This window comes from Conger conger, chromosome 9, assembly GCF_963514075.1.
Source record: "Conger conger chromosome 9, fConCon1.1, whole genome shotgun sequence".
Lineage (NCBI taxonomy): Eukaryota > Metazoa > Chordata > Actinopteri > Anguilliformes > Congridae > Conger > Conger conger.
This window is the reverse complement of record NC_083768.1, coordinates 34,468,935-34,493,934: the sequence shown is the minus strand read 5'-3', so window position 1 is coordinate 34,493,934 and position 25,000 is coordinate 34,468,935. Positions and strand designations below refer to the sequence as shown.

General features: G+C 48.8%; 2 protein-coding genes across 19 annotated transcripts in view; one reads left to right on the top strand and one right to left on the bottom strand.

The window, feature by feature from the left end:
• dnajc1 (DnaJ (Hsp40) homolog, subfamily C, member 1) overlaps positions 1-23,418 on the top strand; it is a 44,475-nt gene extending 21,057 nt beyond the window's left edge. Inside the window, exons 4-12 of the mRNA XM_061254875.1 lie at positions 296-461; positions 1,318-1,415; positions 2,075-2,168; positions 2,595-2,685; positions 3,466-3,632; positions 17,298-17,417; positions 20,896-20,944; positions 21,928-22,295; positions 23,040-23,418. Of these exons, the coding sequence (XP_061110859.1) occupies positions 296-461; positions 1,318-1,415; positions 2,075-2,168; positions 2,595-2,685; positions 3,466-3,632; positions 17,298-17,417; positions 20,896-20,944; positions 21,928-22,295; positions 23,040-23,108 (1,222 nt within the window). The 3' untranslated portion in view covers positions 23,109-23,418. The remainder of the gene's footprint in view (positions 1-295; positions 462-1,317; positions 1,416-2,074; positions 2,169-2,594; positions 2,686-3,465; positions 3,633-17,297; positions 17,418-20,895; positions 20,945-21,927; positions 22,296-23,039) is intronic.
• Positions 23,419-23,524: 106 nt separating this feature from the next.
• LOC133136277 (protein AF-10-like) overlaps positions 23,525-25,000 on the bottom strand; it is a 57,234-nt gene continuing 55,758 nt past the window's right edge. For all 18 annotated transcript variants that reach the window (XM_061253607.1, XM_061253600.1, XM_061253610.1 and 15 more), the window contains one exon: positions 23,525-25,000. This exon is cut by the window's right edge and continues 289 nt beyond it. The gene's annotated coding sequence lies outside the window, so the exon portion shown is untranslated.

Here is a 25,000-nt window from a genome sequence, read left to right as displayed (position 1 = left end):
CCCTCTGGGGTCTTAATTATTTTTCAAGCATAGTAAGTAAGGTGTGGCCACAGAAATTCTGAGAAATATATCGGGTGTCAGAGGATGCTGAGGTACACACACACACACACACACACACACGCGCACACGCACGCGCGCACGTGGTGTCCTGTCATCCGTCCCGTCATAACTGTTCCGTGCGTTGATTGGTTGTTCGGACATTGGTCTGAAATTGGGCCTCACGGTTCTGCGCCATCTCCTGCCCCCTGCTGGCGATGGTGAAAAGCGTCTGACCCTCCCCCGACCTCGCCCGCAGGTACGATGACATCCTGGTCAACGGGCTCCCCGACTGGAGGCAGCCCGTATTCTACTACCGGCGGGTGAGGAAGATGAGCAACGCCGAGCTGGGCATCCTCCTCTTCCTCATCCTCACCGTGGGCCACTACGCCGTCATCTGGTCCATCTACCTGGAGAAGCAGCTGGTGAGCCGGGGTGGGGGTGGGGGGGGGGGGGCTTTAAGGTCACGTCACAGAGCGGGGGGACTGCATTCCCCAGATCCCAGGACCCGACTTCGCCCCCGAGCCAAATCTTAACCGCAGCGCATCATGCGCTCCAGCTCCCGGTCTCATTCCTCTGCGAAATGTCAACACCACTTATACATGCACATATTTAACATTTTGTCCTGAGATCAATGGGCGCGGAATGCCTTTTGCTTTTGAAACGCAGTTAAATGTGAAATGCTCCCAGCTATCGTAGCAGCCCAAACGGAATGATGCTGCGCTCGACAAAGGCCAGGAAGGGAAAGCAGACGTAGTACGGACCTCTACATGTTTTTATTTTATTGTCCTGGTTATTTATGGAAGTAATACAAGAATCCTCATCAGGGATACATCACCCACCTGGGAGTTAAACGTATAACCTGCCGGCTGCAGCCTCATTTTTAACTGCACTGGTTTTCCCCGTGTATTTATTTACTCAATACTTGATATTGAAATGCTACATTGACAGGAAGTGAGAACGTTGCCTACATTCTGGTAGGCACTGACTGAACGCAAGTAGCGTGATTGGTCAGGACAGTGAGGAGATGGCCTCTTTCATAATGAGGGAGTTGCCATGGTGAGTGGCTAGATGAAACTACCCCCCCCCAGTTCAAATGGGCCACAATGCCACGGCAACAGCACACACTAATGCGTTTCCACTTTATTGCTGTCCACTGGTCCATCCGCCATAGTCTGTCCTCCAAGCTTTCTATTTTCCGCCCCAACTGTACAAAAAGCAGCTTTCATAAGGAGAGGCCATGTTGCTTAGCTCCTGTGCCTCCTGTGTTTTCATGACAAGGATGAACTTCTGAGCAAGAAGAAGAGGGAGAAGAAGAAAAAGACGAGTAACAAGAGCCCAGATGAGCTCAGGGCTGCGGGCTTGGACAAAAACGAGAGGTAAACTGACCACCGGCATCGGGGCCCCCTGCTCAGATGGCCCCTGTGTAGAAAACACGCTTTCACTTCCTCATTTGCCTGATTATTTGGACTCTTTTGCTTTCAGACCGATTGCACGTTGGGAAAGAGCGCCCTAATGTCTTTCAGAACCAAAAGGACAGTATGCAAGATTGTTGAAGTGCTTTTGGTGGTGTCCTTTTAAAGACACTAAATTAATAAATATGCATCTTCTGTAATCGTACATGTATACATTTTTTAGAGTGGTTGTAGTGTTGAATCCGTGGATGATTTTTTTCAGAGACGTTGGTCTTTTTCTCCATATTTATTACCCATGATTATCATCACGAGGAGACTGTGGGTCAGGATGAGCGTCTCCTGCAGCATTGTGTGTTTGTGTTTTGCACACTGTCCGTTTGTAACGCAGTCAGTCTTGGGGCTTGTGACTTGGCTGGTATATGAGTACTAATATCATGGCTGGGCATGGTCTCTCTTTTTAATTAAATCCAGATAAAAGCTTAATAAATGTCTGTGTGTTATACAGAGAACATGACACACAAAGAACAAACTGCATGCATTTTAACCCCTGAGCACATGGATTAATATCTTTCATTTTGCAGCATTAATATCTAATAATTCTTTTTATTTGTTTTTCATATCAGGTCCTTTGAGAAACCCCATTGGCAGGACATCCTACCACTCAAACTGAGCATCTGGCTCTATCTATCAGTGAAGTCCCTTCCCCATCTCGTACAGGTACTTTGGCAGTTATTTTTGAGGTTTTAAAGCAGAACCTTACAGAGCTGTAGCAGGATTTACCTGTTTCTTGACCACCAACTTCCGTTCATTTTGAAAATGAGGCCTTGTGGAGTCTTGAATGGCCCAATCAAATCTGCTGAAGAAAAATGATGAGGGCCATCATAGTTGGGTCAAAATGCATTTCTCCCTGTAAGAAAAGGGTCAACTGCCCTTAAAAACCATTTATGCACTTTTGGTTTGCAACAGAACCTTGATTTTAATAACGAATACATTTTTATTCAGAACTAAAACCCTTTAAAAGTGTTTGTTGAGCCTTGCCAGGGAGATGGGGAGAGAAGAGATGGCGTGTTGTTAAAGTTCAGCGGCTGTGTGGCGTTGCTTTGTTCACTAAAGCCCCGGTGTGTGTGTGCGTGCGTTTGTCAGGACGTGAAACAATACTACGAGGACTATAAAGAGATGAAGATGAAAGAGAAGGAGGCGGCCGAGGCTCAGGCTGAACAAGAGGCTCTGCAGAGTGAGTACCCCCCTCCCCCCGGGCCTGTATGTGTAATATTGTAATGCACATAATTACGGACACATCACGTTTCTGCTCCTATGCATTACGGGCCACTCCGAGGTACATTTCACATGGTCCATTTGGCCAGCCCTGTAAACAAACAGGCCCGGGCCCATCGTCTGAGGCCTCGGAGGGAATCATGGGAATGCGGGTGGCGGCGGTGACCCCTCCCGCCCCCCCCGCCCCCCCCCAGCCGCGGCGCGGGGTTGGGGAAATGGGGTCCTCCGGAGGAACGCCGCGTGGCGGCGGCCCACCGCTGTGAGCGGATCCCGGGCCGGCGGGGGGACGCCGGCTCCTCGACGGGCTTAATTTGCCGCTTTAAGACGCCGCCGCCTGAATCGTAAACGGTTGATAAAGGAACGGGCCGGGGCGGGAGAGGGAGCGGGCCACGCAAATGAGCGCCCGCCGCACCGACCCCCCCACCGCCCCCACGCCCACCAAGCACCGTCCCCACACCCACCATGCACCGTCCCCAGGGGCCGGGAGATGGGTTCAAGGGGGGGCACTTTGGGTAATTTGCACATATTCAAAAGAGAGAGGCAAATGTAAGAGTCTAATTAAAAATAGATTGTCCTGCTGAAGCTGAATCGATTGGCGGCTAACTGGCGGGGTTTGTGCCGGTGTTCCTGCGTGCGGAGGCTTCCCAGTCTGCATGGGAACTGCGGCCTGAACCCCACACGGGCGCAGGGCCGTTGGCCGTAGCGTGAGTTTTGTGACGGTCTCCACCCTGCCCCGCAGAAGAGAAGAGGCCCAAAGTGAAGAAGCCCAAAGTGGAGCTCCCCGTCTACGAGCCCCCGTCGGTCAACAGCGCCTTCACGGTCTCCTATGACCAGGCCTCGTCCATCGAGGAGATCGAGGACCAGATGGACGACTGGCTGGAGGACAGGAAGTCGCAGAAGAAGAAGGTAGGCCCCACGTTTGCGTCTTATCCCAGAGGCCCAAGCCATAGTCTGGCCATGCTTTTTTTTTGTTATTTCTTCCATTTCAGTGCTAGTCTGGTGTCTTATGGTCCTGAAGGTCTTATTAGCCTTAGTTGTAAGACCTCTTAATCCCCGTCCTTGTGGATGGAGATGGACAATTGTTGCACAAGGGTGGTCGGTTTATGATATTGCCCGCAGTGGCGATTGTGTTAAAGCAAGTGATTCCTCACTTTAAGTTTGTTTCGGGGCAGGGCGCAGTTCAGACGAGAACACTAATGTCTGTCCCCACCTGAATTTCTGTAAAGACATTCGACAGAAAAGGTATACTTTATTGCGCTAATATAATTTGTATAGAGCAAATGTGTTTTTTCCCTTTTAATACAATAAGGTATTAATTTTCTTGAGTGTCACAGTTTCATTGAGAAGCTTTATGGTAAAATTTTTAACACCCCCTTTCAGTTGTTTAAGCACAAACCGACTTTTGTTCACTTAACAATGCCCACTTGCTTGAAAGGAGGCTTTTGCTGGGTGATAATTTATTCCAGAAAATGGTGAACTTAAGCAGTGCCTGTGTGTCACCTGACCCCTGTGCTTCCAGCCAATAAGGTGGCTGCAGTGCTGAGTGGGTGCGGTCTGTGTGGGATGACACTGTTCATTAGTCACCGTGCTCGGTGGTGCTCACCGGGAGATTAGTAAGGTAATCACGGAGCTGGGAGGACGCTCTGGGGACTGTCAGCTTTTCCTAATCTACTGAGGCCCATTCTGGTTAAAAGCTATAAAGTGCATTAGTCCAGGACGAGGGAGAGCGAGAAATGAAGTTAAACACGCTAAATGCATGGGAATAGTAAGCACTACCGCTAGCATTGTACAAATATTGATGTAAGTACCTTCAGCGCTAGGGCACAGTTTTCCAGATGTAAACCGCTTTCCATTTTCGAAAGGCTCAGAATTACGATTCGAACGTCCCCAGCGGAGGGGCAAGGGGTTGGGACCCTTCATACATCTTCCCTGTTGTTGGGGATCGGAGCACGGTAAAGTGCTAGTGTGTCTTGAGATCCTTCAATGCCAGATAATTCAAATCGGATCCTTAACTTTATTCTTCCCTGTCCGTTTGAGGCTTGTTAATGATTAGCCAACCACCCACCCGGCGCTCACCACAAAACTCTGACCGGCCCCTCACCCACACGCACGGTAACCCCCCGTCCCTGCCTGTCCTACGCCCTGATTCATTGTTTAATTGCTTGATTGAGGAGTAAGTGGGGGCATTGAGGAGCTCTGACCCCCCTTCACCCCTGTCCAGATCTGGATAAGGAGCTTTGACTGAAGCCGGGAATCTGTGCTGCTAGCCTAGCCACTATGACGGCAGAACCACAGCGTTTCTGTGTACACTTGTGTTTGAGTGTTTGTACCTACGTTTATTTTTTTATTTTTTTGACTGGCCTGATTGTTAATTGTGAAACTGGAGCCTAGTGACCAAAATGTATTCACTTCACTTCAGTAACTGAATGCATACCAGTAAAAAGGATTATTATTATTATTGGAACATTTAATTCTGCGCAATGAGAGGCTTGCTTATATTCTACTCCAGTGGAAATTTTATTTACTTAAAAATCTAGAGCGTACATCTGATAGTGAAATCATGAATTCTAATTTTCTCCTAGTTTAGTTTTTTATGGTTTTAGGTTTTTCTTCTTGCTTCTCATAATCTGTACACATTGAGGGTTTGAGTTCTTGCTTACCATAGTACATTTGCATTGGTATTACATACATACTCACTGGTGTGGGAATGCTTTTAGCCAGGTATAGCACTATTAATCCTAAAAATCAGTTGAACAAACTGTTGTTTTTCAACATTGTAAGTCGCTCTCGATATTTCTTTCGGAGCGTGAATGAGTAAGTCTCAGCTCAGTCGCTGTCATTTGGTCACTCTGTGCTTTTTAAAATGGATGCCGTTTCATTGGATAATGCCATTAGTTTATTTTTGAATGTGGAAGCCCCCCACCCCAGAGGAAACGGTCACATCCAGCATTATAAGCAATTAAGAGGCGTGAAACGCCCCCTGCCCCCTCCTCAGAGACGTGTCCAGCTCTGGGAATAAGAGGATTAAATGATAGTGAATGGAGGCTTCAGGAGATAAGGACAAGGAGCGCTTTAATATGCGCCCTGCGCCAAAAGTGCCTTTTACATTCAAACGGATAAGCAGCAAACAATGACAGAACATTTTAACAGCTTAAAAATCCATAACATCTGCCTTTGAGAGGAAACGGTGAGGTTGTGTCCCTGAGTGTATTCCCCATCAACATCCACCTCTGCTTTTATGGTATTTTTACGCCTGATAATAACGAGAACGTCAATAAAGGCAGTAAGACACATTCCCTATCGATGGAAGATTATTTGATAAGTACGAACCGCTCTTAAATCTCTTAGCGGACCGCTTTATCTGTAGCGAATTAAATGTATCTTATTAAAATTACCAATGGATTTTATTAACTTGTGCGTGTGCAACTAAATTGTATCTATTCGCAACTAAAGGCTGTTGCTCACAGCAATAAAAAAAAAAAAGAAGAAGAAGAAATACAAATGAGATTAAAAGCTGGCGAATAAAGTCAATGTTGGGTTATTTAAAACTCATATGGTGCTTAATGAGATGCAGGGGCAGAGGAGAAGCCATTTAAACAGGCTTAATCAGGAAATGCTCATTCACACCCTCAATGCTGCTGCCAGAGGCAGAGGATATGCATCGGGAGCTGTTTCTCTGAGTGTTGAAGCCAGCAATTAAGTCCAATTCTAGTGGCCCCGAAGACATTTCAGCTTTGTTCTGGGGGGTTTGTTCAGTATATCCAGAAAAATATAGAATATTTGAACTGCTTTTTAATTTTACTGCTTCTGTCATATAGTGGAAGGTGGTGATTCCATATGTCAAATGGCCACAGATCTTTTGGGTGATGTTAGCACCCTGGTTATCAGACAAACACTGACCCATGGAGAACAGCCACTATGGCATGGTGTGTGCTGTTATCAGGCCTCTTTTGTGTGTGTGTGTGTGTGTGTGTGGTTTTTTGGCTTTTCCTGGAAGTTTAAGCAGGGGGGAAGGCATGACATTGGAGCAAAAAGGCATTGCTTCCAGATTTGCATGCAAGAACAGCGTGTTTATGTTTACAGCGGCGTTTAAATCTCCCCCACCGCAGTCTGAGGGTTCACGAGCCCAGGCGTCGTCGGACCTGAGCGTTGTTTTCTACCGTCTCCGTCCGTTAGCGCCGAACCCGTGACCCGTGTCCTGACGGCCGGGCCCGTTCAGCCTCTCCCTTTCCCACGAGGGCGTTATCTGTCAGAGGTTACGCAACGGCGTGCTGGGTCAGCCCGGGGCCCGCTCAAAGCCCCTTTCTGTGCCCCTGTGCCATTGTGCGGCCCTGAAAAGCACACCTCTCGCTCGGCCTGCGCTGACAGCGGCCATTATGCGCGCTGTCCGTCACAGCCGCTCACAATGCGCCGGCCCGGCCTCTGATTGTGGGCGCTGTGTCCCGGCCTGTTCACTGCTCTCCTCCCGGCCTCTGATTGTGGGCGCTGTGTCCCAGCCTGTGTTCACTGCTCTCCTCCCGGCCTCTGATTGTGGGCACTGTGTCCCGGCCTGTGTTCACTGCTCTCCTCCCGGCCTCTGATTGTGGGCGCTGTGTCCCAGCCTGTGTTCACTGCTCTCCTCCCGGCCTCTGATTGTGGGCGCTGTGTCCCGGCCTGTGGTCACTGCTCTCCTCCCGGCCTCTGATTGTGGGCGCTGTGTCCCGGCCTGTGTTCACTGCTCTCCTCCCGGCCTCTGATTGTGGGCGCTGTGTCCCAGCCTGTGGTCACTGCTCTCCTCCCGGCCTCTGATTGTGGGCACTGTGTCCCATCCTGTGTTCACTGCTCTCCTCCCGGCCTCTGATTGTGGGCACTGTGTCCCATCCTGTGTTCACTGCTCTCCTCCCGGCCTCTGATTGTGGGCGCTGTGTCCCGGCCTGTGGTCACTGCTCTCCTCCCGGCCTCTGATTGTGGGCGCTGTGTCCCGGCCTGTTCACTGCTCTCCTCCGGGCCTCTTCTGCCTCTCTGACCCGCTACACCACAGCCAGAGAGTGTGGGGTGTGCCTCTCTCAGACCCGAAACGCTACAGCCACAGAGGAGAGTGTGGGGTGTGCCTCTCTCAGACCCGAAACGCCAGAACCAGAGAGGAGAAGGTGGGGGTGTGCCTCCCTCAGACCTGCAACGGCACAGCCGGAGGGGAGAGGGTGGGGGTGCGCATGCACCTGTGCGATTGGGTTTCTCGGGCTTCCTTGTGGTCGTACCCCCCAAAACCACACAACAAACCCCCCAAACCCACACCACCTGCTGTGCTGCAACACGGCCTCTCCTCCCACCTGTTTCTTAAACACTCTTTTCCGCTCTCCATTATCCCTCTTCATCTCTCCTTCTCTCTCCTTCTCCCCTTAGCCTGTGCAGTTGGGCTCTTTCTCTCTCTCTTTTCCCCCTTAAATCTGCCTCTCGCTCGTCCCTGAGAGCCCCTCCTGGGGGAGCGAGGGAGAGCGGGGGACTGGGAGAGAGGCCAGCCTGCTGAAGGAAACCTGTTGTTCTCTTGCTTGTATTGTTCCCAGATGGCCATAGCCACGGACGATAGAGAGAGCCGTCTTGTTATTTTTGTCCGTATTTAGCCTTGTGGATTGTGTTGTGGAGAAAGATGTAGCTGGGTGGTTTGTGTGATCCAATGCCAGCAAGGTGAGTACAACGCAGTGCGTGTGTTTTGTGTCGTCCCTCCCAAATGAGCCCCCCTGCCTCCCAAGACAAGGGAGTACAAGAGCGGTCTCAAGGGCAAGCAGATTACGCTGACAAAAAAGGGGCACACCTGGCGCCTTTGCAAGGCATCATGGGGGAAGAAAAAGAGTTGAGTTCTTCCTTTGTTTCAGACAAGCTTCCCCAAAACTTTATCTTGCCGTTTGATTAGTCTCAAAGAGATCCTTTTTTTTTTCAAATGACAGCTGAACCAGTTGTGCTTTTGAATTCCCCTTTTGGGGAAAAAACCTTTTAAAAGAATGCCTTAAACCTTTTTGGCTCTGTGGATTTGAAGACTTGTGTGTGCCCTACCCTCCAGTCGAGATGTTATTAGTCTCTGGTTTTGTGGGAACTTGCCTGCGTCTCTCATTTCATAACTCCGGAGCACTAGCGGAGAGGAGCTGGCACTTCTTCCCAGCGCTGGGGGGCTTATGGGTGCCCCCCAAACCACTGCACCTCTCCCTCCCTCCCTCCCTGCCAGCCTCTCTCTCCCTCCCTCCCTCCCTGCCTGCCTCTCTCCCTCCCTCCCTCCCTGCCTGCCTCTCTCCATCTGCTCTGGAGCTGCTCTCCTCCACTTCACTGTTCCCCGGACCGGCTGAATGGGGAACATGTGGACCTCCTTTAGTGGCTGTGGTGCATTCTGTCCACCTGCGTCCCGTCTGAATGACTGCCTCTCTGTTCACTCTCTCTGTGTGCGTCATCCCCCCCTTTAAGTGGATCACCTATGCTGGTTGCCAGGCTTGCTGGTAATCCTCTCAGGAGGGACAGCAGTGTGCTCTTGTCAGCCATTAAAAACAGTGCACAGGTCTGCATGCATACAGGCCTGTCTGAAACCAAAGATCCGTAAGGTTAATCCTGAGTCTGCCATCCATCCACCCACTTCACCTGCAGGATATCCTTCTACAAGCTTAGCCGCTTCTCCATCAGGAATAATGGATCATGTAAATCTTAATTTTGACAGGAAAGGAATGATTTACTATGAAATAATAGCATATCTGTAATTATTGTGTGGACAATGGTGCAGGCCTACCTACTCTTACCTGTGTGTGTGAGAAATCGCATTGTCTGTGTGGCTGTAATGAACCTTGGATTTGCAAGACCATCCACCGAGTAATTTACCATTTACCGATTAGGCTTGCCTTAATTTAGTAAGAAATTCATATTCTATATTTATTGTGCCATTTGCCTAAAAACCAATGCAAGCCAGTTAAATTATGTATTGTCATTATTTCATATAGTATCGGTGCCAGAATAAAAATGTACATATTGTAGCTCTTTTGGACATGCATCCAGTGGTAATTATTGCAGTTAAATGGATTGATAACATTTTTTTATTATTTTTTTTTACATTTGCCTATATTATATGAAAATAGAACATAGCCTGCCTGTTCTGGTTTAACGTTTTAATATATCATTTTCAATGTGAGAAATAAAGGAGATATTTCCCCCACTTGATGGATTGAGAAATCCATTCATTTCAATAAAAAAATTGAGCCAGGCCTGGTTTTGGCATTCGACATTGCAAAATGGCGCAATTTAATTTATTGAATTGGATTAATTATTTAACCATTATTTTGCCTCTGCAATATGCACATTTGAATATGTGCAATTGTAAATTTTAAAGACCTTTCTGATTTCAAGTGGAAAACCTGGATGAAAAATGGGAAATGCAACAAAACCGCTACCACATTTATGATAAATAAATACATCGATCAGCCCAGAATTTTGAAATGCTCTTTCTTTTCTTTTTTTCTCTCATTCTATGACATGGATTTCGGACCCTTCTCTGTTCGCCCTCACGATAGCGCGCCTGATAGCAATTTGAGATGGTGGCAGCAATTTCATAATGTAACGTCCATTTTGGCAGTGGAAAATAAAGGATGAAATGTAGCCTATGCCGTTTTGGGTTTCGACTACCCGTAATTTAAGGTAATTTTTCATACAAATGGGCCGAGGTGTGTGATCTGCGCGTTGCTTCCATATTCGATAAAGCGTTACATTGCAGGGAACACAGTGCCGAAAAAAGTGTGTACAGCACACGCGCGCGCGCACACACACACACACACACACACACACACACACACGAACGGACGGCTCAAACTATTTATAATGGAATTTCAAAAGGGAAAAGGGAAAAGCTAAGACGTTGACTACGTGACTGAAAATATAAACGTTTGACGGCAAGAATAATCTTAAAAGGCACATAATAATGATTGTGCGTGCGTTAGTAATAATGTAATCGTTAGGTAGGCTACGTGCTCTGGTGCTGTGTAGCCTGCGTAACTTCTCGTTCACGTTGCTGCACAATTTTGAGAGGGGGAATTGCAGGTCAGTTAGATAAGTAGATGTATTTCAACTGCGCTCATGCGGTGAAAATTATCAGCACGATTCGCGTGTGCTCAGTTTTTTTATTTTTATGTATGCCATTATGTAGGCGACCCTTAAACTCTGACTTCATGCTCTGAAAATAAACTTTTTATTAACTTCCGTCCACGAGGCTACTATAACGAGAAAATAGACATTACGTTACTCTCTCTCTCTCTCTCTCTCTCTCTCTCGTTTCAGAAATAGCGTTTGGGAGACATGGAGGAACAATAATTTCCTTGCTTCTTGCTTCACTCGTCATACTGCTCTTAACTTGTCTGCAGTGCATACTAGGCCTAGCCTATTTATCAGCCATTGCATTTTTTGTATTTTTCAATTCTTACAAAATGCGGAATATAATGGCCACTTTACATTTAATGGTATGGATCCCCTTTCTTTGGTTGTAATTTTATACATTTGTTTAAAATATATATATCTGCAACCAGGGACAGCGGCACATTGTTGCACTGGGGTTGGATTTATAATCAAATGCAAATTCCAGGGAGGACTTCTCCCCTACTTACCCCCACTCCTAATTTTGTTTTAGAGAGAGGGGCTGGGAGTGGCTATAGCAGTGTGAGCATGTGTGAGCATGTGTGAGCGTGTGTGAGCGTGTGTGAGCGTGTGTGAGCGTGTGTGAGCGTGTGCGTGAGTGTGCGTGTGTGTGTGTGTGTGCATGAGTGTGTGTGTGTGTGTGTGTGTGCGTGAGTGTGTGTGTGTGTGAGAGAGTATGTGTGTGTGTGTGAGAGAGTATGTGTGTGTGAGAGAGTATGTGTGTGTGAGAGAGTATGTGTGTGTGTGAGAGTATGTGTGTGTGTGAGAGAGTATGTGTGTGTGAGAGAGTGTGTGTGAGTGTATGTGTGTGTGAGTGTATGTGCGAGTGTATGTGCGAGTGTGTGTGTGAGTGCGTCTCGGGCAGGGGAGGAGCGTAGCTGGAGTTCTCGGTGCCTGCTCTGGGGAGGGGGTGGAGGAGCGAGCATGCAGGAAGGGAGAGCCATTGATCAGGGTGGGAGGAGATGTGTGAGCGGATGTGCGTGCAGCTAAAGCGCAGATAGAGAGTGACAGGGCGGATTAGGGGCGCGCTGGGGCTTTGAGTAACCGTGGAGACGGCCCCCTCCCTCCTTTCTCTTCCTCCTCTGGAGGTCAGTCACCTCCGAGGTTTTCCTGTCCCCATGGGTTTGGGCTAATCTGGACCAGGATGGCCCAGGCCGACCAGGGATCTTTTCAAATGACCCGCATGCTGCTCAACAAGGATACCCCACTCCTCCACCGCCCCCACCCCCCTCCAAAAACCCCAAAACAAAACACTCTGACCCCCCCTTAACACACACACACACACACTCGCGCACACACTAGCACACACTCACACTCACACACACTCTCACACACACACTCTCTCTCACACACTCACACACACACACACACACACACACGCATGCATGGACACATACACCCACACACACACACACACACTCGCACACACTCACATTCACACGCACTCACACACACACACACACACACTCACACGCATGCACGGACACATACACATACACACACACACACTCGCACACACTCGCTCACACTCACACACGCTCTCACACACACACACACACACACACACACACACTCACACACACACACACACACTCTCTCACACACACACACACACACACACACACACACGCATGCACGGACATGGACACATACACATACACCCACACACACACACACACTCGCACACACTCACACTCACACACACACACACTCTCTCACACACACACACACACACACACACACACGCATGCACGGACATGGACACATACACATACACCCACACACACACTCACACACACACACGCACACACACACGCGCATGCATGCACGGACACGGACATGGACACATACACATACACACACTCACACACACTCACACTCACTCACACACACACACACACACACACATGCATGCACGGACACGGACATGGACACACACACACTCACACACACTCACACACACACACTCACACACACACACACAGCACTTTCTCAGACCTTTTGTTGAAATGGAATACATTTTCCTGTCTCTCCCGGTTTTAAATTTATGCTGTGCCTAATTGGAAATCGTTACGATTTCTTTATTTAATCTATTGATTTTAGTTATCTAACATTCAGTCTTGTGTAAATTGCTGCCACCAAGTTATTGATTTACAAAATGACAACATTCTTACAAGCAGGGCATGCCTTAAAAAAAAAAAAAAAAAAAAAAAAGGGAAAAAACATGCATGCACGCTCACATACACTACCACGGACACTCCTCTCCACGTTTTGGGAAAGATTGGTTGAATTGGACTGCAAAAGCCTGCGGCTTGCGTCTGAAAAGGTAATTGAAATCCAGGGAAAATAAGCATTGATTTCATTTGATTCTTCAAAATTGTAGCTGATGGTAATGTGCATGTTTGTGCAGGGCTTTTTACAGGCCTCCAATCACCGCTAGTAATTTCTAGAAAACATACTTTTCCTTCAGTCTCGTGTCTTTCACATGCGTTTCTTTCATTGAATTGTCCTAAAGGATCCATACATTTGAAATGGTGTCTGTATGTGGGTGGCTGGTGAGAGGAATGAATGGGAACAGGCATGCAGATTTCCTGGGCTGGGTATGAGCGTGCGTGTTTTGATATGTGGAGATGGGAGGTGTAGCAGGAGATAAGCTCTGTCTGCTAATAAAGAAGGATGTGTCTGGTTGCACCAGGACTATTATCAGCCAGGAGAGGAGCAGCAGCGGTGGGTCTGCTGGAGGGGGGCACAGCCCAGCCCAGATGGACTCCTCCTCCCTCCTCTGAGCTGATGTGGGGGGAGACACCATTTTGGGGGAACAGAGAGGAATGTGGGTGAGCGTAGGGGGCAGTAGAGGAATGTGGGTGAGCGTAGGGGGCAGTAGAGGAATGTGGGTGAGCTTCGGGGGCAGTAGAGGTGAGTGTCGGTGAGTGTTGGGGGCAGTAGAGGAATGTGGGTGAGCGTAGGGGGCAGTAGAGGAATGTGGGTGAGCTTCGGGGGCAGTAGAGGTGAGTGTCGGTGAGTGTTGGGGGCAGTAGAGGAATGTGGGTGAGTGTAGGGGGCAGTAGAGGAATGTGGGTGAGTGTCGGGGGCAGAAGGGGGAGTGCAGGGGGCATTAGGGGGAATATGGGTGAGTGTAGGGGGCAGTAGGGTGAATGTTGGTGAGCGTAGGGGGCAGTAGAGGAATGTGGGGGGCAGTATAGTGTGTTAGTGTAGATAAGTTCAGGGGACCCTTTGTGTTTTCAAAGAACTTGATTTTACAAACATTGTAAAATCATACATTTAGTGACCATCTGGTTCTCAATTACAAAACATTACAGGTTGATTTCAGGCTCTACCTCAGTCAACAGAGCTTCATTTCTCATGTTACGCACAGGCAGAGGGGCAGGCCAGGGGCCAGAACAACAGATGGGGATGAGGGTGGATTTCGGGGGTGGGGTGGGGTGGGGTGGGGTGGGGTGGGGTGGGATGGGGTGGTGTGGTGAAGTCCCCTCAGTGATAAATGAACCCAGGTTTTTTTTAATCCCCCCCCGAACATGATGGTCTCTGTAGTTCAGAGACTGACCCCTCTGTAGTTTCTCAACACGGCTGCTGTTTGAGGGTCTCATTTACAGAAATGAATGCGTGGCTACCACTTTAAGACAACATAAAACAGTGCTGTGGCATCTCTGGTCAGTGTCCTCCAAGGAATCGGATGCTTTACCAGACTCACCAATAGTCCGCTGGTTTTCAGTAGTCATGTCGCACACAGTGGAGCTGTGCTGCAGCACAGGGAAGCCCCGAGTCCAGTCTCCCTCGGACACAGCCTCTCCACGTGGGAATGTTCCTGTGACACAGCCTCTCCACGTGGGAATGTTCCTGTGACACAGCCTCTCCACGTGGGAATGTTCCTCTAACACAGCCTCTCCACGTGGGAATGTTCCTCTGACACAGCCTCTCCACGTGGGAATGTTCCTCTGACACAGCCTCTCCACGTGGGAATGTCCCTCTGACACAGCCTCTCCACGTGGGAATGTTCCTCTGACACAGCCTCTCCACGTGGGAATGTTCCTGACACAGCCTCTCCACGTGGGAATGTCCCTCTGACACGGCCTCTCCACGTGGGAATGTCCCTCTGACACAGCCTCTCCACGTGGGAATGTTCCTCTGACACGCTCACTCCACGTGGGAATGTCCCTCTGACACAGCCTCTCTACGTGGGAATGTCCCTCTGACACAGCCTCTCCACGTGGGAATGTTCCTCTGACACGCTCACTCCACGTGGGAATGTCCCTCTGACACAGCCTCTCCACGTGGGAATGTCCCTCTGACACGGCCTCTCCACGTGGGAATGTTCCTCTGACACAGCCTCTCCACGTGGGAATGTTCCTGACACAGCCTCTCCACGTGGGAATGTTCCTCTGACACAGCCTCTCCACATGGGAATGTTCCTCTGACACAGCCTCTCCACATGGGAATGTTCCTCTGACACAGCCTCTCCACGTGGGAATGTCCCTCTGACACGGCCTCTCCACGTGGGAATGTTCCTCTGACACAGCCTCTCCACGTGGGAATGTTCCTCTGACACAGCCTCTCTACGTGGGAATGTCCCTCTGACACAGCCTCTCCACGTGGGAATGTCCCTCTGACACAGCCTCTCCACGTGGGAATGTTCCTCTGACACAGCCTCTCCACGTGGGAATGTTCCTGACACAGCCTCTCCACGTGGGAATGTTCCTCTGACACAGCCTCTCCACGTGGGAATCTTCCTCTGACACAGCCTCTCCACGTGGGAATGTCCCTCTGACACAGCCTCTCCACGTGGGAATGTCCCTCTGACACAGCCTCTCCACGTGGGAATGTTCCTCTGACACAGCCTCTCCACGTGGGAATGTCCCTCTGACACAGCCTCTCCACGTGGGAATGTCCCTCTGACACGCTCACTCCACGTGGGAATGTTCCTCTGACACACTCACTCCACGTGGGAATGTTCCTCTGACACAGGTCCCTACGCTGCCCTCTTTGTCCAAGGGGTACATGTGCTCTTAAGTTAGGAGTGTACTAATGCATCCAAATAAGTAGGTGTTAAAATTATTTTTCCAGTTGGCACGCATCAATTTTCAGGAGAAAATGATCCTAAAATGGGAGCACTATGGATCCCTGCTGACACTGTGTGGGAATTTCTCCAGCTGTTTTCCCACTGAAGACGTGTGTCCCACCTCCACTCCCTCATAAACTGGCCTAATCCAGAAATCCATCCACTGTCCACTGGATTTCATTTTTTGCATACAGATGTGCCTAAGCAGTGAAATATGTTTTCCCTATTTTAAATGTTAAATTTTACTGGTAGTTGTCATAGAAATATATACAATTAAAAGCAATGCATTTGGTATTTTCAGTGTGACATTTATTTACTATTATTATTATTATTATTATTATTATTTATTTTTTGGTTTTCCAAATTGCAGTTCAATGACTATGTGTTTAATTGGTTTTGTGCTTTGCGCCCTTTGGATCTTTACACAAGGACAAAAAAATATACAATTATTAAAAGAACATATTACTGGTACTGATGAAGTAGTAATATTTTACATATTACAATATATTTTTAACAGAGAAGAAACAAATTCATTAAGCAAATGTGTGTGTATGTTTTGATGTTTGTAGTAATGGTATGAAAATAACTATTTTTTAAATGTATTTATATTTTTTTTTAACTTTAATATTTACCAAGCACCAGTGTTGTAAGGCAGAAGGAAATGTGCTTAATAATGCTTCATAAGAATAGCTATTTATTTGAGTTATTATTCTGACTGAGTAGTAATGCGTTTAGATGATTATTTAAGAAACACAAAGCGGTGATTCATGGTTGTTGTGATTGTGTGGGCAGGGTTAGCGTTCTGGAGGCAGCATTAGGGTAATTAGGAGAGTTAAATTGATCATGTTCTCCAGTGCACCGCAGTGTGCAGCTGCACTCAGGCCTGGTTGCCGTGATACAGGGGGCCAGGGCTATTAGGGCCTTTCACAGCAGCTTCTGCTCTTTCCTGCAGAAGGGCCTGCTTCACGCTCTGCCTTCCCACGTGTGTGTGTGTGTGTGTGTGTGTGTGTGTGTGTGTGCGCGTGTGTGTGCGTGGGGTGTGTGTGTGCGTATGTGTGTGTGTGTGTGTGTATATATGTTTGTGTGTGTGTGGGGTGTGTGCGTCTCCGTGGGGGGGGGGGGGGGGGGTGTGTGTGTGTGTGTGCGTGTGCATGTGTATGTGGGGTGTATGCGTGTGTGTGTGTGTGTGTGTGTATGTGTATGCGTGTGTACGCGCTGATGGACACCCAGGCAGAGACGGATCACCGGGATGTGTCAGCTGGTCTCGCTGCTTTTCTAAGGCCAGGCTGGATGGTTAAGTCTGATACCCCCTCTACCCCCTCCCTTGGCTTACTGGGGCCTGTTTTATTTCTCCTCAGGCACTGGAGTGGACGGAAGAGGACCTCAGTCAGCTGACCCGCTGCATGGTGAAGTTCCCCGGGGGCACGCCGGGTCGATGGGAGAAGATCGCTCACGAGCTGGGCCGCACGGTGGCTGACGTGAGTCCGGCTCTGGGCCAGGGGCCGGGGGGCTTCTGATTGACAGCGCAGATAAAGAGATGGGGGTGGGGAGTTTGGATTGTGAGTCTTACAGGACAATGGAGCGGTGGAAGGGAACCGATAAGTAGTCAAAGCAGGAAGTGATGCGAGCGGGGCTGTTGGTCACTAGGCAGGTTAGGGGAGGAGTAAAGACACGTTTTTACCGGCTGTTGATTGGATGCCAGCTTGGAATAGAGAAACTAGACAGAGGAGTGCACATTGAAGCTTGCAAAGACGTGCTGCAGGATTTCTACATGTGCATGTGGTGGGTTTGAAACAGTTTCGCTTTTTTGGGGCAAACTAGGTATCCTCAGGTTTTGGAACAAGCCATTCTTGCCTGTGAAAGCCAGCCGTAGGACTTTTAACTGTTAATGCGGCAGTGTAACCTGGTTTCTGCAGTGAAGTCTTGCAGCGCTGCGACCACATGAAAGACTTGATTTATTTTAAAGTGTTCTCGCTTTTTTAAGTTGGCACGTTGCGCCGGCTAACGGCATGGAAAATAAGCAAAACTGAAAAATCACAGAAATGTATTTGGCACTTGGAAAAACACTTGGGATAATTACAATGGTTCAGTTACACAGATGCAATCAAAGGTAATCAGTGAGTATGGAATGAAAATGGAAATGAAGGAAGAGAATAGGAACTTGAGGCATCAGTGAAACGGAGAAAAGAAGAAGTGGAGGGGGATGGAGGATGAAGGGATGAAGAGGTGGTGACAGGAGGGAGGGGGAGAGGAAGTGAGGGGGCACATGTTGGGTTTTAGCATTTATGGTGAGATGGAAGTTTCTGGTGAATTGACCAAAAGGACCACATTGTCCTAATCTTCCAAGTAACTACTCACACACACACAGTCTCAAGAGTTTGCAGAGAATGGTGTGAAAAACAGAAAAACATCCAGTGAGCAGCAGTTCTGCGGGCAGAAATGCCTTGTTAATGAGAGAGGGCAGAGGAGAAGGGCCAGACTGGTCGAAGCTGACAGGAAGGAGACCGTAACGCAAATTACCACACATTACAACGCGTCAAACCTCTAAGTGAATAGTCTACAGCAGCAGAAGAATAGTTTAATAAATACCTAATAAAGTGCTCACTGAGTGTATATACAACAACACACTCTCTCTCCCTCCCTCACTCCCCAGAGGAAAGAGGGGAACTCTCAGTCTCCATGTGTAATGAGAGCGGCACCCCTTGCACCTAGCCCTCCTAAATGGGAGAGGTCTTTATACCTGTAAATTTCCATCTAATGCGCGCCTTCCCCCTCTCCCCGCATACTAATCCCAGGGCTCCCGGGCACTGTGCGGGGCCAGGGGACTCGGGGCCAGGGGACTCGGGGCCAGGGGACTCGGGGCCAGGGGACTCGGGGCTGGGCGGGGCCAGGGGACTCGGGGCTGGGCGGGGCCAGGGGACTCGGGGCTGTGTGGGGCCAGGGGACTCAGGGCCAGGGGACTCGGGGCTGTGTGGGGCCAGGGGACTCAGGGCCAGGGGACTCGGGGCTGTGTGGGGCCAGGGGACTCGGGGCTGGGTGAATGTGGAGCTGGAGGCTGTGAGGCAGCGTGAGGCAGCGTGAGGCAGCGTGAGGCAGCAGAGGCAGTGTGGAGCGGCAGGGGGAGGAGGGAGGAGGGGTGCGGTAATGAGAGCCTGGCTGAGTCCAGAGAGACTCGGCCTGCTCGTGTTACCCGCCTGCTAATGGAGGAGGGGTGAGCCAATCCCTGCAGTGCTTAAACCCCCCTCACACACACACACACACACACACACTGACACACACACACACACACGCACGCTGACACACACACACTGACACACACACATACACACACGCACGCTGACACACACACACTGACACACATGCTCACACAGACACACACACACTGACACACATGCTCACACACACACACACACTGACACACACACACACAGACACACACTGACACACATGCTCACACACACACACACACACTGACACACGCTCACACACATACATGCACACACTCACACTGACACACACTCACACACACACACACTAACACACATGCTCACACACACATACATACATGCATGCACTCACACTGACACACACATGCTCACACGCTCACACTCACACTTGCATACACACAGACTCTCATTCTCACACTGACACACACACACACACAAGCTCACACGCTCACACACACACACACACACTGAGACACACACAACACACACACACTCTCATACTCACACTGACACACACACACACACACACACACACACACACATGCTCACACGCTCACACACACACACATGCTCACACGCTCACACACACACACACACACACACACACTGAGACACACACAACACACACACACACTTTCATACTCACACTGACACACACACACACACACACACACACACACATGCTCACACACACACACACACACACACACACACACACACACACACACACACACACACACACACGCTGGACTGGTAGTGGGGCTGTGGGATTTCTCTTGTTTATGGGTAGAGGAGGCAGCAGGGCTGGGGCTGGTTAGATGAGCTACTACACAGTTGCTCTCCTGGGACTCACAGCCACACCTAGAGTACGAATGCTAATGTAGCCTAGCCTCCATCTACTGAGGTCTTTACTCAACCTGGGCACTAACTGAGCCCCACCATCAACTCTGGGGTAATGATTATATCCATTCATGCCATTTCAGATGTCTACTTACAGCAGAAATATAGCACATTCAGTGGAGTGCGAGTCTGGTTTCTTGGGTAACACATTCTATGAATGATCCTTCATAAAAGCTGTACAACTCCTTCATAAGCACTACATTGCACCTTCATACATTCTACATTAACATCCATAATTATGTCAAACAAAAAAGGCATATTGTGTGTCATTTGTCATGATAATGTCACTTTCCGTCAGCAGGGACATGACCCACCTTAAGGATAGTTGCGGTAGTAGTTTTATAGCTCTTATGAAAGACTGGTTTTTTTTGGTTCTTTTGTTTGCTTTCTTGTGGCTTTGGAAACCGGTGAATAAGGAAGGCGACCACCTCCACGTCAAGAGGGGAAAAAAAAACTAAACTTTTTGGCAGATTATGCGATCTCGGTTGGCTTCTAATCAGTGCAGGGCCTGAACAGACCTTCCGTATAGTAGTGAGAGCCAGCCCATCGGGACATGTTTGGTTTAACCGTATTTGCAGTTTATAATTGTGTATCTAAGGGCTCTTCTGATGCAGACTTTAATACGGGTCAGAGACATAAAACGGATACTCAGATCTTCGGGATGGTTTGATCAGCGATCTCTTTTTTTCCACTGCACACTGTAGAAAATTCTGTGAAACTTGGATCTGCCTGAATTGCATTGCAGATGTGTGAAATGAAATGTGTATGTGTTCATATACATTCATCTCCCAACATGAATGACGTGAAATGCCTTTAATGTCTCTCTCAGGTTACTTCAAAGGTGAAGCAAGTAAAAGACTGCGTCACCAACACATCAGGTAGGACATTTGGAAAATCATTTATGCTGCGGTTACGACCGTTAGTATAGGTGGTTGCAGATGTACAAAAGGAAGGCAAGAATTATTTTAGGTTTTCGTGATTTTATTTGGCCTTATTTCACACTCAGCGGAAATGGGACGGTTGTGAACAGCTGGAGTTTTTGACCGCAAACAGAACTACGTTCATGGCGATGTGGGGCAGACCGTCTGGACACTGCATCTGCTCTGCAAGCCACATCAAATACTTGATATTAAACTGCTGCATGTCACTCCCATGTGTATGCATGTGTTGCGTGTAATGGTGTGTAATAAAAACACAGATCAGAGGCTGTGGCCCAGAGCGTGCTGATGTGCTTTGTGGAAGGTTTGAATCGCAGGCCTGGCCTGGTCATTGTTCCACTGAGCCAGCTCCCTTTACCTGAAGTGCCAGCAGTAAAACTGTACATTTTTAAAAAGTCACTTTGGATTAGATGGCTTGTTGAACAAAACGGTATTGGGCATATTTTGTATATTAATGTAATGGCACATTACACAAGTATCACTGAATATTTTTTCTTTGAATCTAGAATAACAAGCGTCTCAGGAGCAAATTCTAATATAATAAATGTGGCATGATTTATATGTAGTATTTTTTCAGTTTCAGAGCTAAATGTGGGATATTTGTTTTATTTTATATTATTTTTTATTTTTTTTTGGCCTTTTTCAGCTTTATTGGACAGTATATAGTATAGAGAGACAGGAAGAATGGGAGCAAGAGAGAGGGGAAGACATGCGACAAATGTCGGACGGTCGGATTCGAACCGCCGACGTCGCGGCTCGCAATGAGCATGCGGTCAGTGCTCTACAGACTGCGCCACCGAGACACCAAATGTGGGATATTTGAACTTTGCGACCCGTTTAGTAGATGAGGAGCCAGGCGTGGCTCAGGTCTGGAGGGGCCCCTGCAGGCTGGGGGACACTGACCCGTCTCTCTGCGTCTCCAGGCCTGGTGAAGCTGTCGGAGCTGCGGGCGGGGCCCCCGGTGGGGCGGCCCCTCAGGCCCGGGGTCCTGCCCGACAGCATCATCACGCAGCGGGAGGAGGAGGCCCCCGAGGAGGAGGGCGAGGCCGGGGTCAGGCGGAGGAGGGCCGGCCGGACCGCGGCGGAGGAGCGGGAGAAGCCCAAGGGCCGCAGGCAGCGCGACTTCGACCCCGCCTCGCTGGAGGAAGACAGCGGGGACGAGAGGAAGCCCTCTGACGACGTGTGGACCCAGAACCAGCAGAAGCTGCTGGAGCTGGCCCTGCAGCAGTTCCCCCGCGGCACCGCCGAGCGCTGGGACCGCATCGCCAAGGTGGTGCCCGGGAAGAGCAAGGTGAGCCCGCCTGTACCCCTCCGTACCCCTCTGTTCCCCCCTGTACCTGCCTGTACCCCCCTGTACCACCCTGTACCCGCCTGTACCCACGGGTACCCCCCTGTACCACCCTGTACCCACGGGTACCCCCCTGTACCACCCTGTACCCGCCTGTACCCACGGGTACCCCCCTGTACCACCCTGTACTCACGGGTACCCCCTGTACCTGCCTGTACCTGCCTGTACCCCCCTGTACCCCCCTGTACCACCCTGTACCCCCCTGTACCACCCTGTACCCGCCTGTACCCACGGGTACCCCCCTGTACCACCCTGTACTCACGGGTACCCCCCTGTACCCCCCTGTACCTGCCTGTACCCACAGGTACCCCCCTGTAGCACACTGTACCTGCCTGTACCCACCAGCTCAGACCAGCGTGCGGTTTTGCAGCGCTGGACACAACCCCGGTGTACAAACACAGACCCTCCTGTCACTATGACAGGTCGCTCAGTGTGTGTACACAGGGGGAATGAATGGGGGAAATGTAGGTTTCAGCACCAAGAACAATCATGATTTTCAGTAAACCGCCACAATTTCAGCAGCTCTTGGGAGAGGCCCAAACTGACCATTGGTTGGCAAACTGTTGGCAAATCAGTGCGATTAACCTTTTATGTTGCTGCTTTAAAACGTCAGCTTATATAAATACTGAATGTTGTGAGTTGTGCGCTGTGGATGTGACCAGACGTGCGTGTGTGGCTCTCCTACAGGAGGAGTGTATGATTCGCTACAAGCTGCTGGCCGAGCTGGTGCAGAAGAGGAAACAGGCGAAAAGCTGAGTCCTGTACGCCAACGCTCACCCGTCTGCCTGTCACGTGCCTTAGGACCTGTCAATCATCCATCTGAGCCCTCTCTGGGCCCGCCCAGCGCGGACTCCCGCATGCGGCGTGGGGCACTGCCGTCCCTCCAAAGTGTTCGTCTGACTGAAGCTTTTATTTATTAACTGAAGAAAAGCCTGCGTTCTCTTTTTCATATCAATTTCATTTTTATGCAGCGAGGGCCAGAATATGGATGGGCCCGAATTGTTTTTTTTGTTTTTTTTGTTTTTTTGTTTTTATGCATTAAAAGACTTTTTCCACCGGTATCAAACCAGTGTTTTTTTTTTTTTTTTTCATGTTCTTGAGTTGAATGCTCATTCTGCGATTAAACACGTCAGTACTAGTGTGTACAGGATGAAAAAATGAGGTGATCAGAGTAACTTGGAAAACATTTTATTTAGCAACCAAAATTTAGGTTTCTAAAATAAACACATTTCATGTACATTTTACATTTGGAGCCTTGACTGCAAGTCACAGAATATTAGAAATACCCGAATTTGCCTTCTGAAGGGCTTCTGTTTTTCATTAAAAAAAACTCTGAGGACCTGGCAGTTTCAGTCCTGTACGCATAGTACTTTAGTAGTCAAAAGTGTAAAATCCAGAGTGACAGGGATCAAAGCAGAACTGTTCAAACTTAAGCAGACACACGACACCAAGGGTTCAAGTTTCAAGTAGGAAGGAGGTAGGAAAGTTTGACCCTGCAGTGTAAAGAGCAAACTCAACAGTGCTAACGTACAGTAAATCATCTTTAATTTACAACTTTTGGAACCATTGCTTTACACTACAAAGTAATTCCGTATATAACAGATTCTTGCTACAAGCTGTATAAATCACGCATTAAATTTTTCTTCAGACATAAATAACAATTTTGGTGCTATTCTGAAATAGAAACTTTTTGAGATTTGTCAAATGCTGTACAAAGAAGGGAAACGTTTCCAAAAACAACAAAAAAGTACAAAATAAGCACCGTCAAGAAAACGGCGCAAAATTTCTAAAAAGATTTCCCTGCATATTTAAAAATAAATAATTTGTGTCCAGTCATTACCCATGTGGCTGAGAGAAATACTGGAACAAAAACTGAGGTGGCATCACAACACCAAGGAGAAAAACAAGCATATTTACACAAACGAGGTAAAACTGTGCAATTTCAATCTTATCCAAAAACTTACATAGAGCCTCTACCAATAACCTTAAAGTAGTTACAGATTATCCTCAAGTCCCATAGATTTAACCCATGAAATAATGTATATTCAGCAACCCAAGCTCAATGCATCTGAAATCACCATTGAAACAGCAATTGGGAAAAAAAAACAGGACCTCAATGATAAATATAAAACTGTGTGTTTACGTAATCTTGTGCCCGTTGCGGGTGATGACATAAATGAAGCTTTCTGTGGCACTGCTACATACCTAATGCTACATGCCTAATGCACTTTGGATAGAGGCAAAGTGGATCTAAACACAGGTGTGATTGTCCAGTGAGAGCTGCAGAGCGATGCTGAGGTGTTGTCTGATTGGTAGAGGATGCGGGCAGGGTCTGTGACGGAGTGAGGCCCAGAGAATGCTCTCAGGACAGTGGCCGTGGCAGCAGGCCCCTGAATGTGGCCCTCGGCCATCTTCCTCCGCTGTACCAGGATCAGTTTGCTTGGCCAAGGTTCAGGACAAGTGAAGCTGGAGGACCCGGTGGTCCTGCATTGTGAAGCTAATATCTCTCTTTTCGTCTGCCGTCTCTACTGGGCACGAGATGTTCATTGGGGCTGATTAAACCAGGTTCGATTGGTTGTGGTAGCCCCAAGCAGAATCCCAGAATGCACTGGAGTTCAAATGCAGACTCCTGCAAGGCGCAAGCCAAC